The 17068-nt window shown below is 35.3% G+C and overlaps 4 protein-coding genes across 11 annotated transcripts in view; 1 reads left to right on the top strand and 3 right to left on the bottom strand.

Annotated features, from left to right (window-relative positions):
- The window catches only part of eml5 (EMAP like 5), a 44477-nt gene extending 39833 nt beyond the window's left edge, over positions 1-4644 (bottom strand). For 3 of the 6 annotated variants that reach the window (XM_028000814.1, XM_028000815.1, XM_028000817.1), the window contains exon 1: positions 4119-4643. In XM_028000814.1, the coding sequence (XP_027856615.1) occupies positions 4119-4315 (197 nt within the window). In that variant the 5' untranslated portion in view covers positions 4316-4643. Of the gene's footprint in view, positions 1-4118 lie in introns of all 6 variants that reach the window. The other 3 variants (XM_028000818.1, XM_028000820.1, XM_028000816.1) reach the window with 2 other exon arrangements.
- A 794-nt stretch (positions 4645-5438) lies between these two features.
- Positions 5439-10181, top strand: ttc8 (tetratricopeptide repeat domain 8). 2 transcript variants are annotated; one of them, XM_028001195.1, is made up of 14 exons: positions 5439-5649; positions 6080-6200; positions 6313-6376; positions 6468-6627; positions 7277-7366; positions 7450-7494; positions 7585-7670; positions 7767-7854; positions 7948-8058; positions 8144-8283; positions 8391-8565; positions 8672-8794; positions 9344-9427; positions 9539-10181. In XM_028001195.1, exons 1-14 carry the CDS (start codon positions 5536-5538, stop codon positions 9653-9655), a joined length of 1518 nt encoding a protein of 505 aa, XP_027856996.1. In that variant the 5' UTR covers positions 5439-5535; the 3' UTR covers positions 9656-10181. The 2 variants fall into 2 exon arrangements, with proteins under 2 accessions (XP_027856996.1, XP_027856995.1); XM_028001194.1 differs by lacking the exon at positions 5439-5649 and adding an exon at positions 5801-5944.
- LOC114134527 (CD209 antigen-like protein C) lies at positions 9718-13573 on the bottom strand. Of its 2 annotated transcripts, XM_028001198.1 has the most exons (6): positions 13155-13565; positions 12817-12933; positions 11497-11745; positions 11237-11400; positions 10490-10626; positions 9718-10398 (listed from the first exon to the last, which is right to left on the bottom strand). In XM_028001198.1, exons 1-6 carry the CDS (start codon positions 13255-13257, stop codon positions 10248-10250), a joined length of 921 nt encoding a protein of 306 aa, XP_027856999.1. In that variant the 5' UTR covers positions 13258-13565; the 3' UTR covers positions 9718-10247. The 2 variants fall into 2 exon arrangements, with proteins under 2 accessions (XP_027856999.1, XP_027857000.1); XM_028001199.1 differs by lacking the exon at positions 12817-12933 and having other exon boundaries at positions 13155-13573.
- Positions 13574-13733: 160 nt separating this feature from the next.
- On the bottom strand, positions 13734-16949 carry LOC114134528 (CD209 antigen-like). Its single transcript, XM_028001200.1, has 6 exons — positions 15823-16949; positions 15544-15657; positions 15011-15268; positions 14538-14701; positions 14222-14358; positions 13734-14109 (listed from the first exon to the last, which is right to left on the bottom strand). Exons 1-6 carry the CDS (start codon positions 15899-15901, stop codon positions 13953-13955), a joined length of 909 nt encoding a protein of 302 aa, XP_027857001.1. The 5' UTR covers positions 15902-16949; the 3' UTR covers positions 13734-13952.
- Between the last annotated feature and the right edge of the window lie 119 nt (positions 16950-17068).

The following is a 17068-nucleotide window of genomic DNA, read 5'->3' as shown; positions in this document are numbered from 1 at the left end:
GTCAGATTGGATGGAGAATATACTTTAGTAAAAGGTTCAAGTCTTGTGACAGATTTTTAGTTGGATTTCGGTCAGCTCATTGTCTGGATCGTTCTAAAACATACAAAATGTAAATCATTCAGTTGTAGCTCTGGCTCTATGTTTAAAGCTGTTGTCCTGCTGAAAGGTGAACTTCCACCTCAAGATCAAAACATTTGGTGCCTATAACAGGTTTTCTACAAGGATAATCATGTATTTAGCTTCCTTTCATCAACTTTGACCAGTTTCCCCATCCATGCTGGAGAAGTACATCCTTACAGCATGATTGTATTATGTTTCACCGCATGGCTGGTGAGGATCTCAGCGTAAAAGAGGGCTGAATAAAAATGCAATTTCTCTTCATATGTTTTTTTATAAACCTCCTTCTTGATCTAGCACATTACATCCCAACAAAATATATTGAAAACTCACCTCTTCACACACTTTATTTGAACAAACTTTATACTAAAACATTTTGCAAACTTAACATGTTAATTGACTGATCTTTGTAGCTGCATTGACAGCTTCTCTCGTTTTTTCTTTGTAACAAAAGAGTATTTCTGGCTTTTGGTCCACCATAAAGTAGGAGGCAGGCTTTTATTCCTGTGACCATTAAAGCTTCTTGATCGCACTCACATGAATCAGTCAATATTTCTAAAACAGCTGAGAAAATTGTGGCGCTAAACCATTAAATATTCATCTAAAGACTAATTGCTCTTTCTACTGTTGCTTGTTTTGAAAATTTGTATTGACCTGATATTAAAGAACAATTCAAGGTTTTGAAGTCACCCAGGCAACCATACTAGCACTGCCCAATCAATAACAATATCTAATTTTGCTGAGAATGTATATTTATTTATATGCCTACTTTAAAAATACCCGATAACTCCGTCTGATCAAACATGATTACAAAACTTTTAATAAAGCTGTTTTGATCTTTATTATTATTATTATTGCAAATGCTTTGAGGCACAGAGTAAGCAGCTTCAAAAAAGAGATAAAATTAAAACTGAAATCTTCAAAAACTGTACCCATTAATTGTTGATCAAACAGAAAAGCTTGAACTGACTTAACACCAAAACCTCTATGCTTTTGGTTCTTTTTACATAAATTATATGTTTCTATTGTTTGATACCAGAATGACTAAGACTAGAAGTGAATGAATACATTCTTTATTTCTTTTGTCAGATTTTTTTGTCCTCTCTCTATATGCTTCAGCATCTCAAACACTGTTTTATAAATTGGGTTTGGATATCTGGCTGGCCAAATATACTACAGGCCAGCCAGTAATATATTTTTATATTACTGGATACAGTAATTTTATATTACTGGATGCATACTTGCATATAAATGCATCATACTTGGTTATATATTTACCAAAGGTTTATTGCATCCCAAGCAGTTCTATGCAGTATTGATACTCCAATGACAATAAACACACGTTGCTGCTTTAGTTGTTTCAGTTTCATTGCAAATTTCATTTTAACTGAAGCTTCTCCACAGTCACCAAGCAATATGTTGAGTTATATTTCTGACAAAGAATCAATGAGCCACAGAAAAAAGAGCTAAATGAAAACCATAAACTCAACAAAAATCCCTCCATCATTTCTTTTCAAACTAATAGGACAGTGAACAAACCTGGAAAATACTCTATCTAAATTCTGGACGTCTTATGAAAACATAAAAACCTGAAATTAAAGGCCGTTCTAAATCATATTATGACAACCAGAATATATCATAGCTGCACTCTTACAGGATGCCATCTTTCCCATATGAATTACTGTAACATGAGAGCACTTATCTGCAGCTCGTTGCTCTTAGTGGTGTCATGAAAGGTTGTGCACTCCTCTAACATCTCACCTGATTACTTAAGACATATTAATGCGACTACAACCAGGTGATACATTAATAGAAAACCTGAACTCCTGACCTCAGCTGTGAGGGGATCCAATGTCTATTATATTATGAAAGGAATTCTGTTTGCATAATTTCAGTAACTCCAAATCATTATAAGTTATCCCTCATCCGAGGAAAATAGTCTTTTATGATGAAAAAAAGCCCAGCCGAATATTACAACATGTTTAAATGTGAAAATATTTGACTTATAATAGCTACATTTTAACCCTGAAGATTCCTGTAAGGTTGTTTTTTTAATCATTATTTTGGATTTGGTTGTCTTCTTACTTGCTCAAAGGAAGGATGTTTGTTTGCTAAGGCACTTAAATCTTCATCATTCAAGCATAAATGTCTACTAAGCTCAAGAGATGAGCCAGTGCTGCATCCACAAAGAACAGACATCTAGCTATATAACCTATTTTATAAGATACCTGTTAGGATTTTGTTACTGGCACCCTGTCATTCTGTCATAACACATCTAACTATCCAAAACTATAAAAACTATTCATTTTTTGAAGATTTTTTTGTGTGCATTTTCTCATTTTTAAAGCACTCTTCACAATATGATGTCAACATCTGGACAGAAGTTAAATACTTTTAAATACTTTCAGAAACAACCAATCAAGACCATTTTAATATGTTGCATAAACGACTAGCTCTTTGGAAGCAAAATATGAACAAAATTTGGACTTTTGGTGACAGCACCTTGCAAAACTTAAACTTAAACCTAAACACTTAAACTTATCAAAAACATGAAATACTATGTAACTGAGAAAGCTATGTATTTATCCTCTTTCTTCCACTTCTACTTTGTGTTAGCAGATTTTTCAAAAAAGAACAAATGTTTAGCATAGGGTCTAAATCTTTGAAACACAAATAGTGAGTTGAAACATCCCAGTGTGGTTTGCAGTACCTCCTTTTTATGGCATGTTTGAACTGAAGAACTTGACCGGGCACAGGGCAACTGGCGGTTACTGTCTCTTTATTGTGTGATTAATAATGGAGCACAAGCCCAGCTGACGACCGACACATTTTTTAAAGCTTGTCATCTCCAGGCCAACCCCTGCACACACATGTCAACATGATCTCTGAGGTGCTGGAGATAGTTCATTGAAAAAGGACATGCTGCGAGAAAAAAAAGCATTTAAGCCGCTGCAATAAATATTATATTGAATATCAAATTCATCATCAAAATTATTTTAATTTAAATTAAGCATGTAAGTTTAAAAATGTACATTTTATCCCAAATCTTTTTTATTAACAAATCCTTTGGTTGGGCAGAGGTCACCCCTGTAAATGAATGAATATGACACATTTTCACACTGAACTGCTGTGTTACTGAAATGTTCTATACAAATAAACAAATTGATTGATAAACATATTTACTTGCTAGAAATCCAATTCCTTCTTGGAGACAGTAAAAGTTGATTTGAATATTTTTTGTTTATATAAACAAAATATAAAATATATTTTTATTTATTTTCTTGCTTTCTTATTAATTTATTCATACACAATGTGATTTATGGGACACATTGTGTTGAATGTATTTTTTTACATTATTTATCAAAGTTCTCCTGATTCAAGAACATTTATTTATTTATTTATTTATTGATACTGGTAAATGGATAAAGCCAAACAGGGATACATGCTGTCGTTTTTTGACCTTTTTTTCACGATATGCATCTCCATATGCCTGAACGTATCATGACATAAATTAATTTTAGGTATTAAGTGTAATTTTAAATGTGTAAAATTACATGAAATTTGATTTGTAATTTCACAGACTAATCTGCAATTGAAGGCAAATTAAGAAAAAAAAGCCATAAATATTTTCTGTTATTCACATTCCAGTAAATAATTCGCTTATCGTTGCTCATATTTGAGTTTTTATTGTAATTATGGCATAAGTAGGGATCCAGAACATTTGGCATATGGAGTGGGAGCAGCGTGATATAAAGTGGCTGATTAAAATAATCTGACCTTAAGCATAAAGCTCAACCTCGCTATACAATTTATGGATATGCTGCTTTCATATCATATTACACCGCACAAGGTGACGCCTGCATCCACAATGTCAACAGCACACTGTCAGAGCACTGACTACCGGGAGTCTGGTGCTGTCCGTGGTGCTGAAGCAAAAAAAAAAAAAACAAACAAACAAGACAAAAACAAAAAAAAATTTAACATGTCTGATTTTACTCTACCTTATTATGTCATCGTTGTGCCCCAAGTAAAATTTCTGCTTGTGCTCCCGGGTGTTGTACACAACTCCCACACCCGCGACGAAATAGACGATTTCCTTGGCGGCGGTGTAGTACAGGTTGTTGCGGCACTGATGTCCCCGGTATCCGTACACCCACTCCAGTCTCAGGTGGCAGTTGGGAGCAGTCCTGTCAGCCATCTCTCCCTCAAAATGTGTCTCTCCGATGCTGTCACGTAGGCTTTCTGATACAGTGTCATTCGCCAAAAAGGATTTATTTTTAAGCCTCCGTGTTACATTAGTTCCGTTGGATTCTAACCAGTCCAGCGGGAGCAGAAATTAGGCATTTTCTTAGGGTTGTGTAAGAATTTTTAAAAAGTCTGGCTGGCTGCTCGGACTAGAGATCTCTGAGAAACAATTTTCTACGTCGCTCTTTTCATTGTGAAAGTCTTCTTGCACTTCTTCTGTCGCGGGCTTTCGCTCCTCTTCGACACAGGTCAAAGCTCCTGTCAAATCCTCCAAAGATGGAGCTGTACTGTATTCCAACAAACCCCGCCCACAGTCCTGACGGCGCAGACGATCAACCAATCACATCCTTTGACTCATCTGCTAGGACAGAAAGAAGGTGGGGACGTTCCCCATCACGACACAACTGATTTTCATCTATTCTGTTTGATAAAATAAATACAGGAAATTATTACAACATTTAAAACAAAATTTCTTTTAATTCACTTGCACCATTCAGTATGATAAAGTAAATGTATCAGCTAAAATTAGCAAAAATGCTAATGTTAGCTGTCAGTAGCATGTGGGACATCACTAGGATGTTTTCTATAATTGACTTACTCCATTCAGTATACTAAACACGGCTAATAAGTAAAATAAATAGCTAATAGCTTATTTAAGCTAAAATGCTAATGCTAATTAAATCTTGCTGTATTTTGCACAACTGCACTGTGGCACACTTGCTGTACATATATTTACATTATTATTATTATAAATGCATGTCCTGGCTGAAGATAAACACTTAACCACTTTTAGAACATCATTAGTCAAATAAAGTGAATTAAAATAAAAGATGGTTCTAATTTTGTTTTAACCAATGATCTGTTAAAACCAGTCACTTTAAGAACTTTCACGAAGCAGTTGGCAAAAATATTAAGGAATAGACGTAGTTAGCATGTTTTCACATCACATTGACATGCACTGTAGCCTTTTACAAATTATTTATAGAAGATTTTACTATAACCTACAGATTTTATTTTATCTGTCAATTCTGTGCCGGAAGTTCCGGTCTTGTGCAACCGGTAGTGAGGAACCGCCTTCCCGACTGTTGCCAAGTAACCAAAGAAGCTTCAGATTCGCCGTCGCTTTATTCCCGTTTAGCAGCTCGTTAGCAGAGCTTACAACCTGACACAGCCATGGAGGTGACGATGGACCCTTTGTTTCTTGCATGGAGCTATTTCAGGAGGCGAAAGTTTCAACAGTGTTCAGATATTTGTAGCAAAATATTGCAAGACAGTCCCTACGACCAGGTAATGCCGTTATAGTTAGCAGACTCTGCTAGTATGCTAACACATTTGTAAAGCTGCTCCGGAGTAATCCAGATTAGTATTCTGTGTGCACCATAACTCAGTGAAACTCCATATATTTGTATTTATTTCAGCCACCACAATAATTTTTTGCTATTTTCTTGATTTTATGTTTCTTCTCTTCTTTCCCTTGCATGTTATTTTATGTATTTTCCTCCGTTTATTCTTTGCACCCTGGTTTTACTCCTCTTTGTATTTCACTGCATGTCTTAAGGACTCATCTTTTCTCATCTCAGAGGTAATAAAATACTGCTTTCAGTTCCTGTGTTTTCGTTTGTTTGTTTGTTTTAGTGTCCAGAATTCATCAAAGGGCTTGGATCCTAACGTTCACCTTTAGTTGTATTTGAGTGCTATCTATGTTTGTGTATCACAGGCAGCATGGAGCTTAAAAACCAGAGCCCTCACAGAGATGGTGTACATCGATGAAGTTGATGTTGATCAAGAAGGGATTGCTGAGATAATGCTAGATGAAAGCTCTATTGCACAAGTTGCACGTAGGTTTCAGCTCTTTGTCAGCACACCATTGTAAAGTAAAACCTGGAAAAAATATTTAATTCTGATAACACTTTCTCTGTGAGAAATTTTAATGGTAAAACTCTCTTTTAGGACCTGGAACATCACTGAGACTCCCTGGAACAAGTCAAGGTGGTGGTCCCACTCCAGCAGTCAGGTGTGATGCCTTTATAGCATAATAAAATAATATCATAGTAGAGTAATAATCATCAGCGATCTTAAAAGAAACTTTTGTCTTAAATTTTTAGGCCTATGACACAATCAGGGCGTCCTATCACAGGATTTGTGAGACCCAACACACAGTCAGGGCGTCCAGGAACAATGGAGCAGGCAATCAAAACCCCGCGTACTGCAAGCACAGCGCGACCTGTCACTAGTTCTTCTGGTAGATTCATTCGTTTGGGAACTGTGAGTGTTCATGTGCAAATACAGTCTATCCACAAAACAAATTTTGGACTATTTTAAAATTAACTACATATAAATTATTTGACAGATTAGTTTTTAGTTACTAATTTATATACTATCAAATATATGTAATGAATCTCCTGGTCAAGATGTGTAAAAAGCCTTAAAATAAATTAATCTTTTATTGGTACAACATTAGTTACTAGCAGAAAATTATTATGATTAAGAGAAATAAAGGTGTTAAAACATCAGTCTTTGTCTAGATAATCTAAATGTGTTTCAATTAGGGAAGGAGTTACTGAAATAAATAAACTTTTCAATGATATTATTATTTATGGAATGGGTATGTTGTATTTAATTTAAAAGACAGTTTGGACTAACAACAATTATCAAGTCAGTTATGTTATAAAATTCCTTCTCCCATTATCAATATACTCTGATTTACGGTTGATATTTTTTTATAATTTTAAATGTCAGAGCATGCATCTGCACTCAAAGATGGATTCATTTAAAGGCTTTCTATAAATTTGGACTGGTCTGCCAATAAAAATGACCATCACAGTACATACATGGTTTTCACAAAAGATTAATCAGGATATTTCTGAATTTAATTTCCATCAAATGTTTAACACTGTATCCCCCTTTTCACTAGGCTTCAATGCTAACCAATCCAGAAGGACCTTTTATAAATTTGTCGAGAATAAACCTGTCCAAATATTCCCAAAAGCCAAGTATGTCCAGGGTAAGACAAAAATCTTTCTTCCAGCAATTTAGTACAATATTTTCTTTTTCCACATTTAATGTGATCCAAATTTCTCTTTGCAGACTTTATTTGAGTACATCTTTCACCATGAAAACGATGTTAAAAATGTAAGTGTTCTTCTCTCGTGTGGAATATAGCCTGAGTTTTTAATCTGTGACCACTGGATGCTGATATATGTGGCTTAATTTTCTGTACAGGCTTTAGATTTAGCAGCTCAAGCTACTGAGCACGCACAGTTTAAAGATTGGTGGTGGAAGGTTCAACTAGGAAAATGTTACTACAGGTAAGAATGTCTCACAACCATCAAAACTGTGCAGATGAAAGCATTGGTGTTTCTTTTAAAACTGTACTGTTTAACATTTTGTTTTTACCTTTTCAGACTTGGTTTATACAGAGAAGCAGAGAAACAGTTTCGATCAGCTCTCAACCAGCAGGAGGTGGTAGATACATATCTCTACCTCACAAAGGTAGTGACTAAACTATGACTTCTGTTCTTAGTAACTCTGAGCATGTTTAAGAAATCATTAAATGCAAAATCATGGTTGTTTTATTTCTTCAAGGTTTATCAGCGCATGGATCAACCAATAACAGCTCTCAACCTTTTCAAGGAAGGCCTGGACCACTTCCCTGGTGAGGTCACTCTTCTAACGGGAATCGCCCGCATCCATGAGGTATATTTGTCGACATAAAGGCTTCTCAGTCTCCTGTCATGATTTAAATTAGATATTTACTGTTTCTAATGGGATTTCTTTCCAGGAGATGAACAACATTACTTCAGCCACAGAGTATTACAAAGAGGTCTTGAAGCAGGATAACACACACGTAGAGGCGATCGCCTGCATAGGCAGTAATCACTTCTATACCGACCAGCCTGAGATCGCCCTGCGGTTCTACAGGTCAGACAAATTTACTCTCCCGTTAAGCTGGCACCATATTTTCAAAATTTAAAGAGTAAACCTTTTGCACAGTTATGGTTGATTGAGCATGCTTGTTCTCTTCCTAGACGGCTTCTCCAGATGGGTGTATATAACTGCCAGCTGTACAACAACCTGGGCCTCTGCTGTTTCTATGCACAACAGTACGACATGACTCTGTCCTCATTTGAGAGAGCTCTGGCACTGGTTTCCAGGGATGAAGAGCAGGCAGATGTCTGGTACAATATTGGGCATGTTGCTGTGGTGAGTCAGCAAACTAAAGAAAAAGATACTACTTGCTACTTGCACAAAAAGAACCATATATTGATATACAAATCATAGAAGCTAATATTACATTGTGTGTTTAAAGGGCATCGGGGACTTGACGCTGGCATATCAGTGTTTTAAACTGACCCTGGTTTTCAATAATGATCATGCTGAGGCCTACAACAACCTGGCGGTACTGGAACTGCGAAAAGGTCATATTGAGCAGGTGAGAACAGAGATTGCTTTTTTAGCTGGTAAATACAGAATTAAAAACATATTATTTTACATATTATTTTATTTTTATTGTGATGCAACATACAGTATCATGTAGGTGTTTGCCTTTTGGGAGAAAAAACAGAAGCAATAAAATGTGTAGTAATATCTAAAGATGACTACCAATTATACTGTTTTTAAGTGTTCTTATATCTACATATGGATTATTTTTGTTATTAAAGAAGAACGATCCTTCCTGCAGACAGCGGCGATGCTGGCCCCTCACATGTATGAGCCAAGGGCCTTTTAATAAGTTTGATTAATCTGTTTTTGGTTTTTGCTCAATTTTGAACTTTTTGTCCTTTTTTTATATTAGTTGTTCTTATTTTACACCATCTGTTCATATTCTGAAAACTTGTAAACGTAAACCGCAACTTCAATTTTGTTGTTTTTTTCTGTGAGTCACAATAAGGATCTTTTATCTTCTCTTCATCACAGATTTTTGAGTTAATTTTTAGTGCATTCTGATAAGATGTGTTTATAAAAAATATCTCTTATCCAGTCGAAAGCCTTCCTGCAGACAGCCGCGTTGCTGGCCCCTCACATGTATGAGCCGAACTTCAATCTCTCCATTCTGTGTGAAAAGGTAAAGCTATGCTGTGTAATATAGCATTTAAACAGTACATTTCTGTCAAGTAATTAATCACTTTCATATGTAAGTACATATATAATATGGATGTCTTCTGTCTGTGTCCAGATTGGAGATCTTCAGAGCAGTTACACTGCAGCTCAAAAGGCTGAGGACGCTTTTCCAGAGCACATCGACACTCAGCAGCTCCTCAAGCAGCTTCGGCAGCACTTTGCAGTTCTGTGAGCCATCAGACATCCAACCAAAAAGTTAAGAAAGTAGTAAAAGATTGGCAGGTTAGTCAGATGGAAAACAATAGTTGTCATTTATGTTTATTCATAACAGAATGGTAACTAAAAATCCACATTTACAGAATAAATCATGGGATGACATATTTACTCTAGTTTGATAAAGATGTATTGGGTGTTTCCCAGAAATAAATTGCATGAGTTTAATCTAAATGTTGTTTTGCATAAAGTTCCACTCTGATGTATTGTAGATATGCACAGAAGGACACTCCTTTTTTATTTCACACAAATCTTTGTAAAATTCTGGAGAATTTTAGAATGTTTAATTGCTACATTTTCATATATATATATGTGTGTGTGTGTGTGTGTGTGTGTGTTCGTGGGCGTGTGTGTATAGTGGCGTCAAATATTTGTTATGCAAAAAACTAAAATGTATGTATTTTCAGACAAAATTTTTGTAGTTTGACCTTCCCTGCCATTTATAGGTTATGTAGGATAAACAATAAAGAAACAGCACAAAAGAGTTTCTGTAGTGATGCTCAATTGTTGCTTCAGCAAATAAAAGTAGGACTTTAAAAAGAATGACTTTGTTATCCGAAAGACCTTGGTGCCATTTCACAAATCCACTTCAGGTTATAATTGCACGGTGCATCATTCCAAGACATGAATGGGTTGCTTTTGGGGTACACTGCAGCACAGTCCTCATTGTTTAAGTTGTTTGGCTCTCCGACGTTCCAGAACCTGAAATAAATAATTGGTAGCTTCGTTGAGAGGTAAATTATGCTCTGACACAGTTTGTTTAAAACTGGTTTATCAACTGTATAACTTTTACCCCTCAGTCAGTCTCGTCCCATCCACCCATTTCCAGACCCCTTCCTCTTCCACGTCTCTCAGTCCGATCCAGAAACCACTTTGCGATGCTTGTCTCGAAAGGTCTTGATTAATTGTTAGAAACCTAGTTATTCCAAGCTGAAAAAAAAATAATCACAAACATGTTCACTGATACATATGCAATGTAGTAGAAAAATATTTATCTCAATATGGATTTCTTCTGTTAAACACATTAAACACATTTTGATAAATTGGAGGCAGATAACCCAAGTAGCCCATATTTTCAAATGATTATTTTCTTTTATTAGGGAAAAAATTACTACCATCTAAACCAATCTGGCCCTACGTGTCTGCATTTGTTGAGATCAATATTACAAACCACACTGACTTGATTACTGCATAAAAACTTGAATAGAACCTGTTTGACAACACGAAGTAGACTAAAACTTTTCAAAAAGTAGCACAACAGAGATAGAAATTCAAGAACAGATGGGTTATGCTGTGGCTTGACCCTACAATGTGACTAAATTAAAGCAATTCTGCAAAGAAGAGCGGGTCAAAGTTCTGCAAAGTGACGTAAAAGTCTCATTGCCGGTTGCTACAAACATTTGATGGCAGCTATTAGCACAACTACAAGAATAGCACAATTATTCAAGTTAAAATGGCAAATACCTTTTTACAGCACTATATATTTTTTGAAATGAAATGTAAGTGCCACGAATATTAAAACTTAGACCAAATGTCTTACATGCTTTTCTCTGTTGTTCACAATGGCCAAGTCTCCTCCCTGCCTCCTGCAGAACTGCCGGGCCTCGTTCCATGATGTGCGGTAAAAAGTATCAGAAAACGGGAAGTAATAGCAGCTTGAACTCATGAAAGTCCATCCAGGCAAACAGTGTCTGCAGCCCTCCTCTGTTTTTAAATAAAACGAGGGAAGCATAATATTCTGTTGGCTGGTTTGCAGTTATAATACGTGCTTGTACATATAGGGATTAAAAAGCCTCTCACTTATCATCGGTAAATGGGATTTCAGCGATGCAATGTCCACCTGCAACATTTCCACCTGCTTTTCGTAGTCTTTGACTTTGAGGGTCTGATGTTCGTGCTCCCACTTGATGACTTGCTGCTCACTGATCTCCATTGCCAGCTGTTTCTTGACTTCATCCCTGATTTGCACTGCAGCGTCATAAGAAGCCTGAAGTTTACTTATCTCTCCGCTGATGTCTCTCACTATGTTATTTTCACTTAGTTTGTTATCTGCAGCCAGTAAAAAGAGAAATTGCACATATTTTAGTCATTAACATTTAACCTGATAATTAAAACAAACACCAAATTAATATTACATGTAGTTATTGGTTTTGTCAGATTAACCATATATGAACCATTTTTTCAGTGGGGAATGATTTTTTTAAATGATTTTTAAGAACAGAAATTGATGCAAAGCTCTTAATTTATTGCACATTTTCTGTAATACACAGAATCCAAACTATACATTCTGGCTCAAATACATTCATAGAACTAACCCTAATTCTAACCCCTAACCCTACCTAATATTTGGCTACATGTTCTTTAATGAAAGCTGAGAAAAGTTTTTCTTCTTTCGCAAGGACCTGGGATATTTCTGACTAGATATTTACCCCCACTTCCTTACGTAATTGAAAGATTACCTTTAGATTAGATTAATACCTGCTTGAATCCTGATTTGAAGTATGGTCATGCATTTTCAATAGGTTTGAGATTGTGGCTGCTCCTAAAACAATTTTAATGTGCATTTAGGATCTTAGTCCAATCTGAATATTAAGTCTAAACCTTTTTTCTGGATTGAAGTTTGGACAATCACACAAGACAAAACTGAACTGTTTCCCCACAATGACAATAATGATTTTTGGAGGAATAAATGTGAAGCTTTTTTCTACTTTTTTAAAAATAATTTAAGATGTCTGTTGTATAATTATTCCACTATGAAAAAGAACAGTTCAAATCTGTTTTTAAAATCTCTAAATAAATATATGTGCACTTTAATCCGAACTGCATCTGATAATTATTGATACAAATTCTGTTTTCTGATTACTTTCACTTAACGTTACAATTCTTGTTTCAAATACTAGTGTGTTTAGTTATTACTTCCGATAAATTGTCTGGTTTTGGATGATAATGTGACATAGAAATCTGACCACCGAAGCTCGGTTTGACAAATCATTAATCTTTTACTTTCCCATCCTTGATTTACTGTAACAATCTTCAAATCCTATGCATTGCATTAGGCTAATGACTAATGGCATTAGTCATGAGTATTAGTTTAAAGTTACTTGGGTAGAAATAACTTACAGTACACTCCCAGGCCAATATTGACCATTAGCAGAATCACTGCTAACGCTGCTAGGCTTGCTGTTAGCAGTTTGTAACGATTCATGTTGGATTCAGGTCTCATCGTCGACATAGTCACTACGCAGAAAATATCAGACATCAACAGATGGATATAAAAGAAAATGATGTAAAGAATAAAATATAAAAACTAGATGGATATCTTCAATATATCACATATTTTCAATCGAAAAGCTAAATGCAAATTTTAAATAAATAATGAGAAGTAAATCCTTATTCTCTATAGCAAAGAAATGATAATGTTCATGTGTCTGCAATGCTCTCTCGTTGGTTTTTCATACCTTGATTCTCCTGATTTGATGGTAGATGAGGCTCATCTTCAGTGGTTTCCTCCTGACTAATTAGTTTGTTATACGGGCGACCTGAATTTTGCATTTCCTCCATTTTTGAACGTTAAATTGAGAGTGATCTCACAGAAAAATCCAGCAGAGATTGTTTGTTAGGACATTGCCCTCAGAGCTCTTGTGTGTACAACATTACACACAGAAAAAGTTCATTTGTTAAATATTGACAGGGAGTAAACTGAGTCCCTGGGCCAGATTTTAGCAAGGCTTACCTTGGGTGGGCCAAGCCCCATCCCCTATTATCATTTAGTTTTTAGAAAATGGATGTTTTGAAAGCAGCCTATTAAATAAGTTTATAAAAGAAACTTACAACCCTACAACAGGCTATAAGTTCTGAAAAATCCTTCACTTTTAAAGTGTTTATCTGGCAGAATAATTATCTTTTAAATGTCTTCTAAATGTTAAAAGACAATATGCAAGATTTGTAAACACTGTAACAGAAATAAAAAGCTGCTTCCCAGTGTGTTTCTTCAGATTTACAAACCGGTTATTCATTTGTGAAATCATAAAATCATATTTATTTTTTAACATTTATTTTGGCAATAAGACTTCCTTTTAATTACACAAGCATAGAAAGTGCAACACATACACATGTCGAACTTTGACTGAAATGTTCTAAACTGATAAAAGATTGTTTAATACACAGTTTATGAATTGTGAAATCTTTGCTAAACATTACAGATTAGAATGGTTAGCAAAAGTCTTCAGGCTGTTCATATGCATGTTTAAATGATTTCAGCTATTGTTTTGCCTGATCTCACAGATCCAGTTCAGTAGATGCTGCTGGCAGTTTCCAGTGTACCAAGTCCTGATAGTGTCTCCATAGTAATGAAAAGCAGCACAGTTCCCGCTCTGAGGTCCAGTATGACTGGGTTGCCCACTTCTCCAGTACCTGTGACATTTAAGCAATACTCAGAGAATCTCACTGTTGTCTTTGTTAGAAGCTATGATGTTCTTTATGGGTTATTTGAATGACTAATAATGACAGTCATTGAAATTCTTACATTACGGACGTCTCTGTCACATTGTTTGTCCATGTCCACGTTCCCAGCTGTTTTAGTTCACTAAGGCCGATCCAGAACCCGTTCATCCACCACATGCTACTGCTGTCTATCCTCGGAAAATTTGTACTCATCAGTTGCTATAAACAACACAACATATAAGATAATGCATTACTTGTCGAAACATAGCAAAAGCAAAAGGAAAACAAAAGCTTAGTAAAATGAACTCTTTCTTTCAGGGCCTCTTTCTGTGTTTTAGACAAATTCACAATGTTGCTATAATTCAGGCCTTTTAAACAGGATTTACATTTCGACCCACCTGTTCCTCCAAGTTGTTGATTATGAGCAGGTCGCCTCCTTGGCGAATGCAGTCAGCTCTGCTGTCTGACCAGTTCTTTCTTGATTCCGGTTCATAGTTAGAAAAGTAGTAGCATGACGTTTTCAATAGGAGCCATCCTGAAGGGCATTTGCCACAGTTTTTCTCTGTTAAATAGAAATCAAGACATCTCTTTTATTATTGTTATTTTTTGATTTCTGAAAACAAGAAAAGCCTCACTGTGTATCCCAAAGACATTCTGTTTTTAGACAAACTTCAATATATTCTATTGGAATTTTTTTATGACAGGCAACACAAAGTAGTGCAAAAATCAGAGTAGAGATGCCTCTAAATAAATTGTATCTAAAAATTGTAAATGTGCTCTATAAATAGTCATATAATGATTAATTGTTTGATTTAATGAATGTCTGCAAGAGACAGTGTTGAAAATGTATTTCTTTGAAACTTAAAACTACTTAGAGCAGATGCATTGGACAGAAGATGTGTCTTCTCTGTTTGCAGGATGCTAATTTTCCTTTGAAGGCTGTCAGTCAGAGTCTTCTTCTGCCTCACGTCCAGCTTTAGTTGAACATGGTTGGCACGCTCTTTCTCCAGTGTGTTCTGGGCCTCCTTTCTCTGTCTTATTATCTCCGTGTGGTTGCGGAGAAAGTTCACCTCAACAAGGAGGGGTGAAGCTGCTAAATCAGATACCTGAAGGTCTTTGGCGTTAGCACCTGTACAATAAAAAACTGAGTAAGATGACACAAACTAAAATTGCTGTCTGGCTTAAGAAGAAGCTTACTGCTTAATACATTTGGTCCAGATCTCAACATTTAAGTGGGTGTTTGAATAATACTGTAACATTTTAGGTTTCTAAAATTTACAGAAAAATGTATATTTGTGTAGCCTTTAACATACCCACAATGTCTGACTTCCTATTAGTGTGGCAATCAGCTCAGAAATGTTTTGGTAACTTAACAGCCGTGTACGAACAGATTTTCATACTTACAGTAAATCCCAATGACAGCAGCAGAAATCAGTAAAGCAGCATTTAGCAGGCCCAAGCTTAGTACAACCAGTCGCTGGTGTTGAAATGTATATTCACCAATTTCTGCAAACAGGGCTTAAAAATATTCATCAGTGTTAATCTTCAAAGTGAATTCTGTATTGCTGAATTTAAAAAATAGAAATAAGAATAAAATTTTAAAAAGCTGGATAAGCTAAACAACAGAATGTTAAAGGGAAGCAACGCTGGGAAGCTGTAATAAAGTTCATTGTAAAACGCTACCTTGTCCAAATGTTCGTCGATGAGAAGGTGAAACCTCATCCGTGGTCAAATCTTGGTAAATCTTTCCTTCAAACGACATCTTTTCCTCTCTTTTTTACTCTGAATTCTGCACTTTACCACTGCTAGCAGTCCACATCGATCTGTTTGTCCTGTTCAAACTAGTGATAAGAGGCACAGGCTCGTATGATCATGTTTTAAATGGCATTCTGGTGACCGTGTGACTGGGAGTAGACCTGTTGTACCAATACTTTTTGAATGTTTTTAATACAAGCATGTTGCAAAATGTTGTATGGCTTAACTGCTGAATAATATAAATACATTTTATAGATGTGTTTGTGTTTAACTGCCAGGGCTAGAAAAAAATACAATCAGTATCTTGTTGTATTAAGATTTATATATCTTTCAAGCCAAAATAAGTTCTCATAAAGTAAATCAGCAGTACTTTCCTGGATGTTTGAGTGTTGTCTCAAAGAAACAGTGAGAAGAGAGTCAGAGGGAGCAATTGAATTGAATACCTTTTTTAGAATCCATAATCTAAAGATGAAAATAGTTCTAAATCTCATTAAAATGAGAAGGCTATATTGACAAATGTTCCTTCTTGTTAAAGAGATGCTGCTCATGTATTTGTTTTGTAGCTCTGGAAGTTAAATCCTTCCTTACATTCACCCACAAAATAACCAAAGATAAATATTGGAACAAATAACTAATTTGAATTTTTATTTTTGTTTTGGTAAGTTTAACTTAACTTAGATTGTGTTAGATTACTCTGTCTTTGCTTAGTTTATCTTAATTTATCTTTTATTTGAGCTTGGTTTGTGTTATTTATTTTGCTTATTTTTTCTAAGTTAATTTATCATAAACTGATCTAGTAATGCAAAAATATAGCAGACAAGGTGACATTTGTTTGTATTACTAATTTAGACAACTTATCTTGCATTAGTTTCTAAAGTTAATTTAACATATTTTATCATAGTTTGTGTTAGTTCACTTGGTTAAATTACCTTAGCCTTGCTTTGGACTTTTCTTTTTTTTTACTCTTTGCAATGTATCTTAAATCGCTGTATAAAGCAGGCCCTTTATTTAAACTCACCAATATATTAAGATGAAATTTATTGACAATGTTTTCATAGAAATGCAGCAAATAAATATGAGATTAATATCTGCAAAAAAAGTTTATATTTTTTTAAGGCTAATGTCAAAAAAAGGTAAGTATTTGAATGGAGATCTGTAAATGTAGTTTAAATGG

The sequence above is a fragment of the Xiphophorus couchianus genome, chromosome 19 (genome assembly GCF_001444195.1).
Source record: "Xiphophorus couchianus chromosome 19, X_couchianus-1.0, whole genome shotgun sequence".
Taxonomy (NCBI): Eukaryota; Metazoa; Chordata; class Actinopteri; order Cyprinodontiformes; family Poeciliidae; genus Xiphophorus; species Xiphophorus couchianus.
Note: the sequence above shows the minus strand (reverse complement) of the source record. Positions and strands in the feature narration are given on the sequence as shown.

Excerpts from the sequence above, each read along its gene's own strand:
- ttc8 (XM_028001194.1), top strand. The coding sequence starts at position 5,816 with ATGTTTCTTCTCTTCTTTCCCTTGCATGTTATTTTATGTATTTTCCTC. Across the intron at positions 6,201-6,312 it reads CTCTATTGCACAAGTTGCAC|GACCTGGAACATCACTGAGA; the intron begins GTAGGTTTCAGC and ends ACTCTCTTTTAG. Across the intron at positions 6,628-7,276 it reads GATTCATTCGTTTGGGAACT|GCTTCAATGCTAACCAATCC; the intron begins GTGAGTGTTCAT and ends CCTTTTCACTAG.
- LOC114134527 (XM_028001198.1), bottom strand. The coding sequence starts at position 13,257 with ATGGAGGAAATGCAAAATTCAGGTCGCCCGTATAACAAACTAATTAGT. Across the intron at positions 12,934-13,154 it reads ATCAAATCAGGAGAATCAAG|TGACTATGTCGACGATGAGA; the intron begins GTATGAAAAACC and ends TTTTCTGCGTAG. Across the intron at positions 10,627-11,236 it reads TGAACAACAGAGAAAAGCAT|CTTGGAATAACTAGGTTTCT; the intron begins GTAAGACATTTG and ends TTTTTTTTTCAG.
- LOC114134528 (XM_028001200.1), bottom strand. The coding sequence starts at position 15,901 with ATGTCGTTTGAAGGAAAGATTTACCAAGATTTGACCACGGATGAGGTT. Across the intron at positions 15,269-15,543 it reads TGCTGTCATTGGGATTTACT|GTGCTAACGCCAAAGACCTT; the intron begins GTAAGTATGAAA and ends TTTATTGTACAG. Across the intron at positions 14,359-14,537 it reads TCAACAACTTGGAGGAACAG|CAACTGATGAGTACAAATTT; the intron begins GTGGGTCGAAAT and ends TGTTGTTTATAG.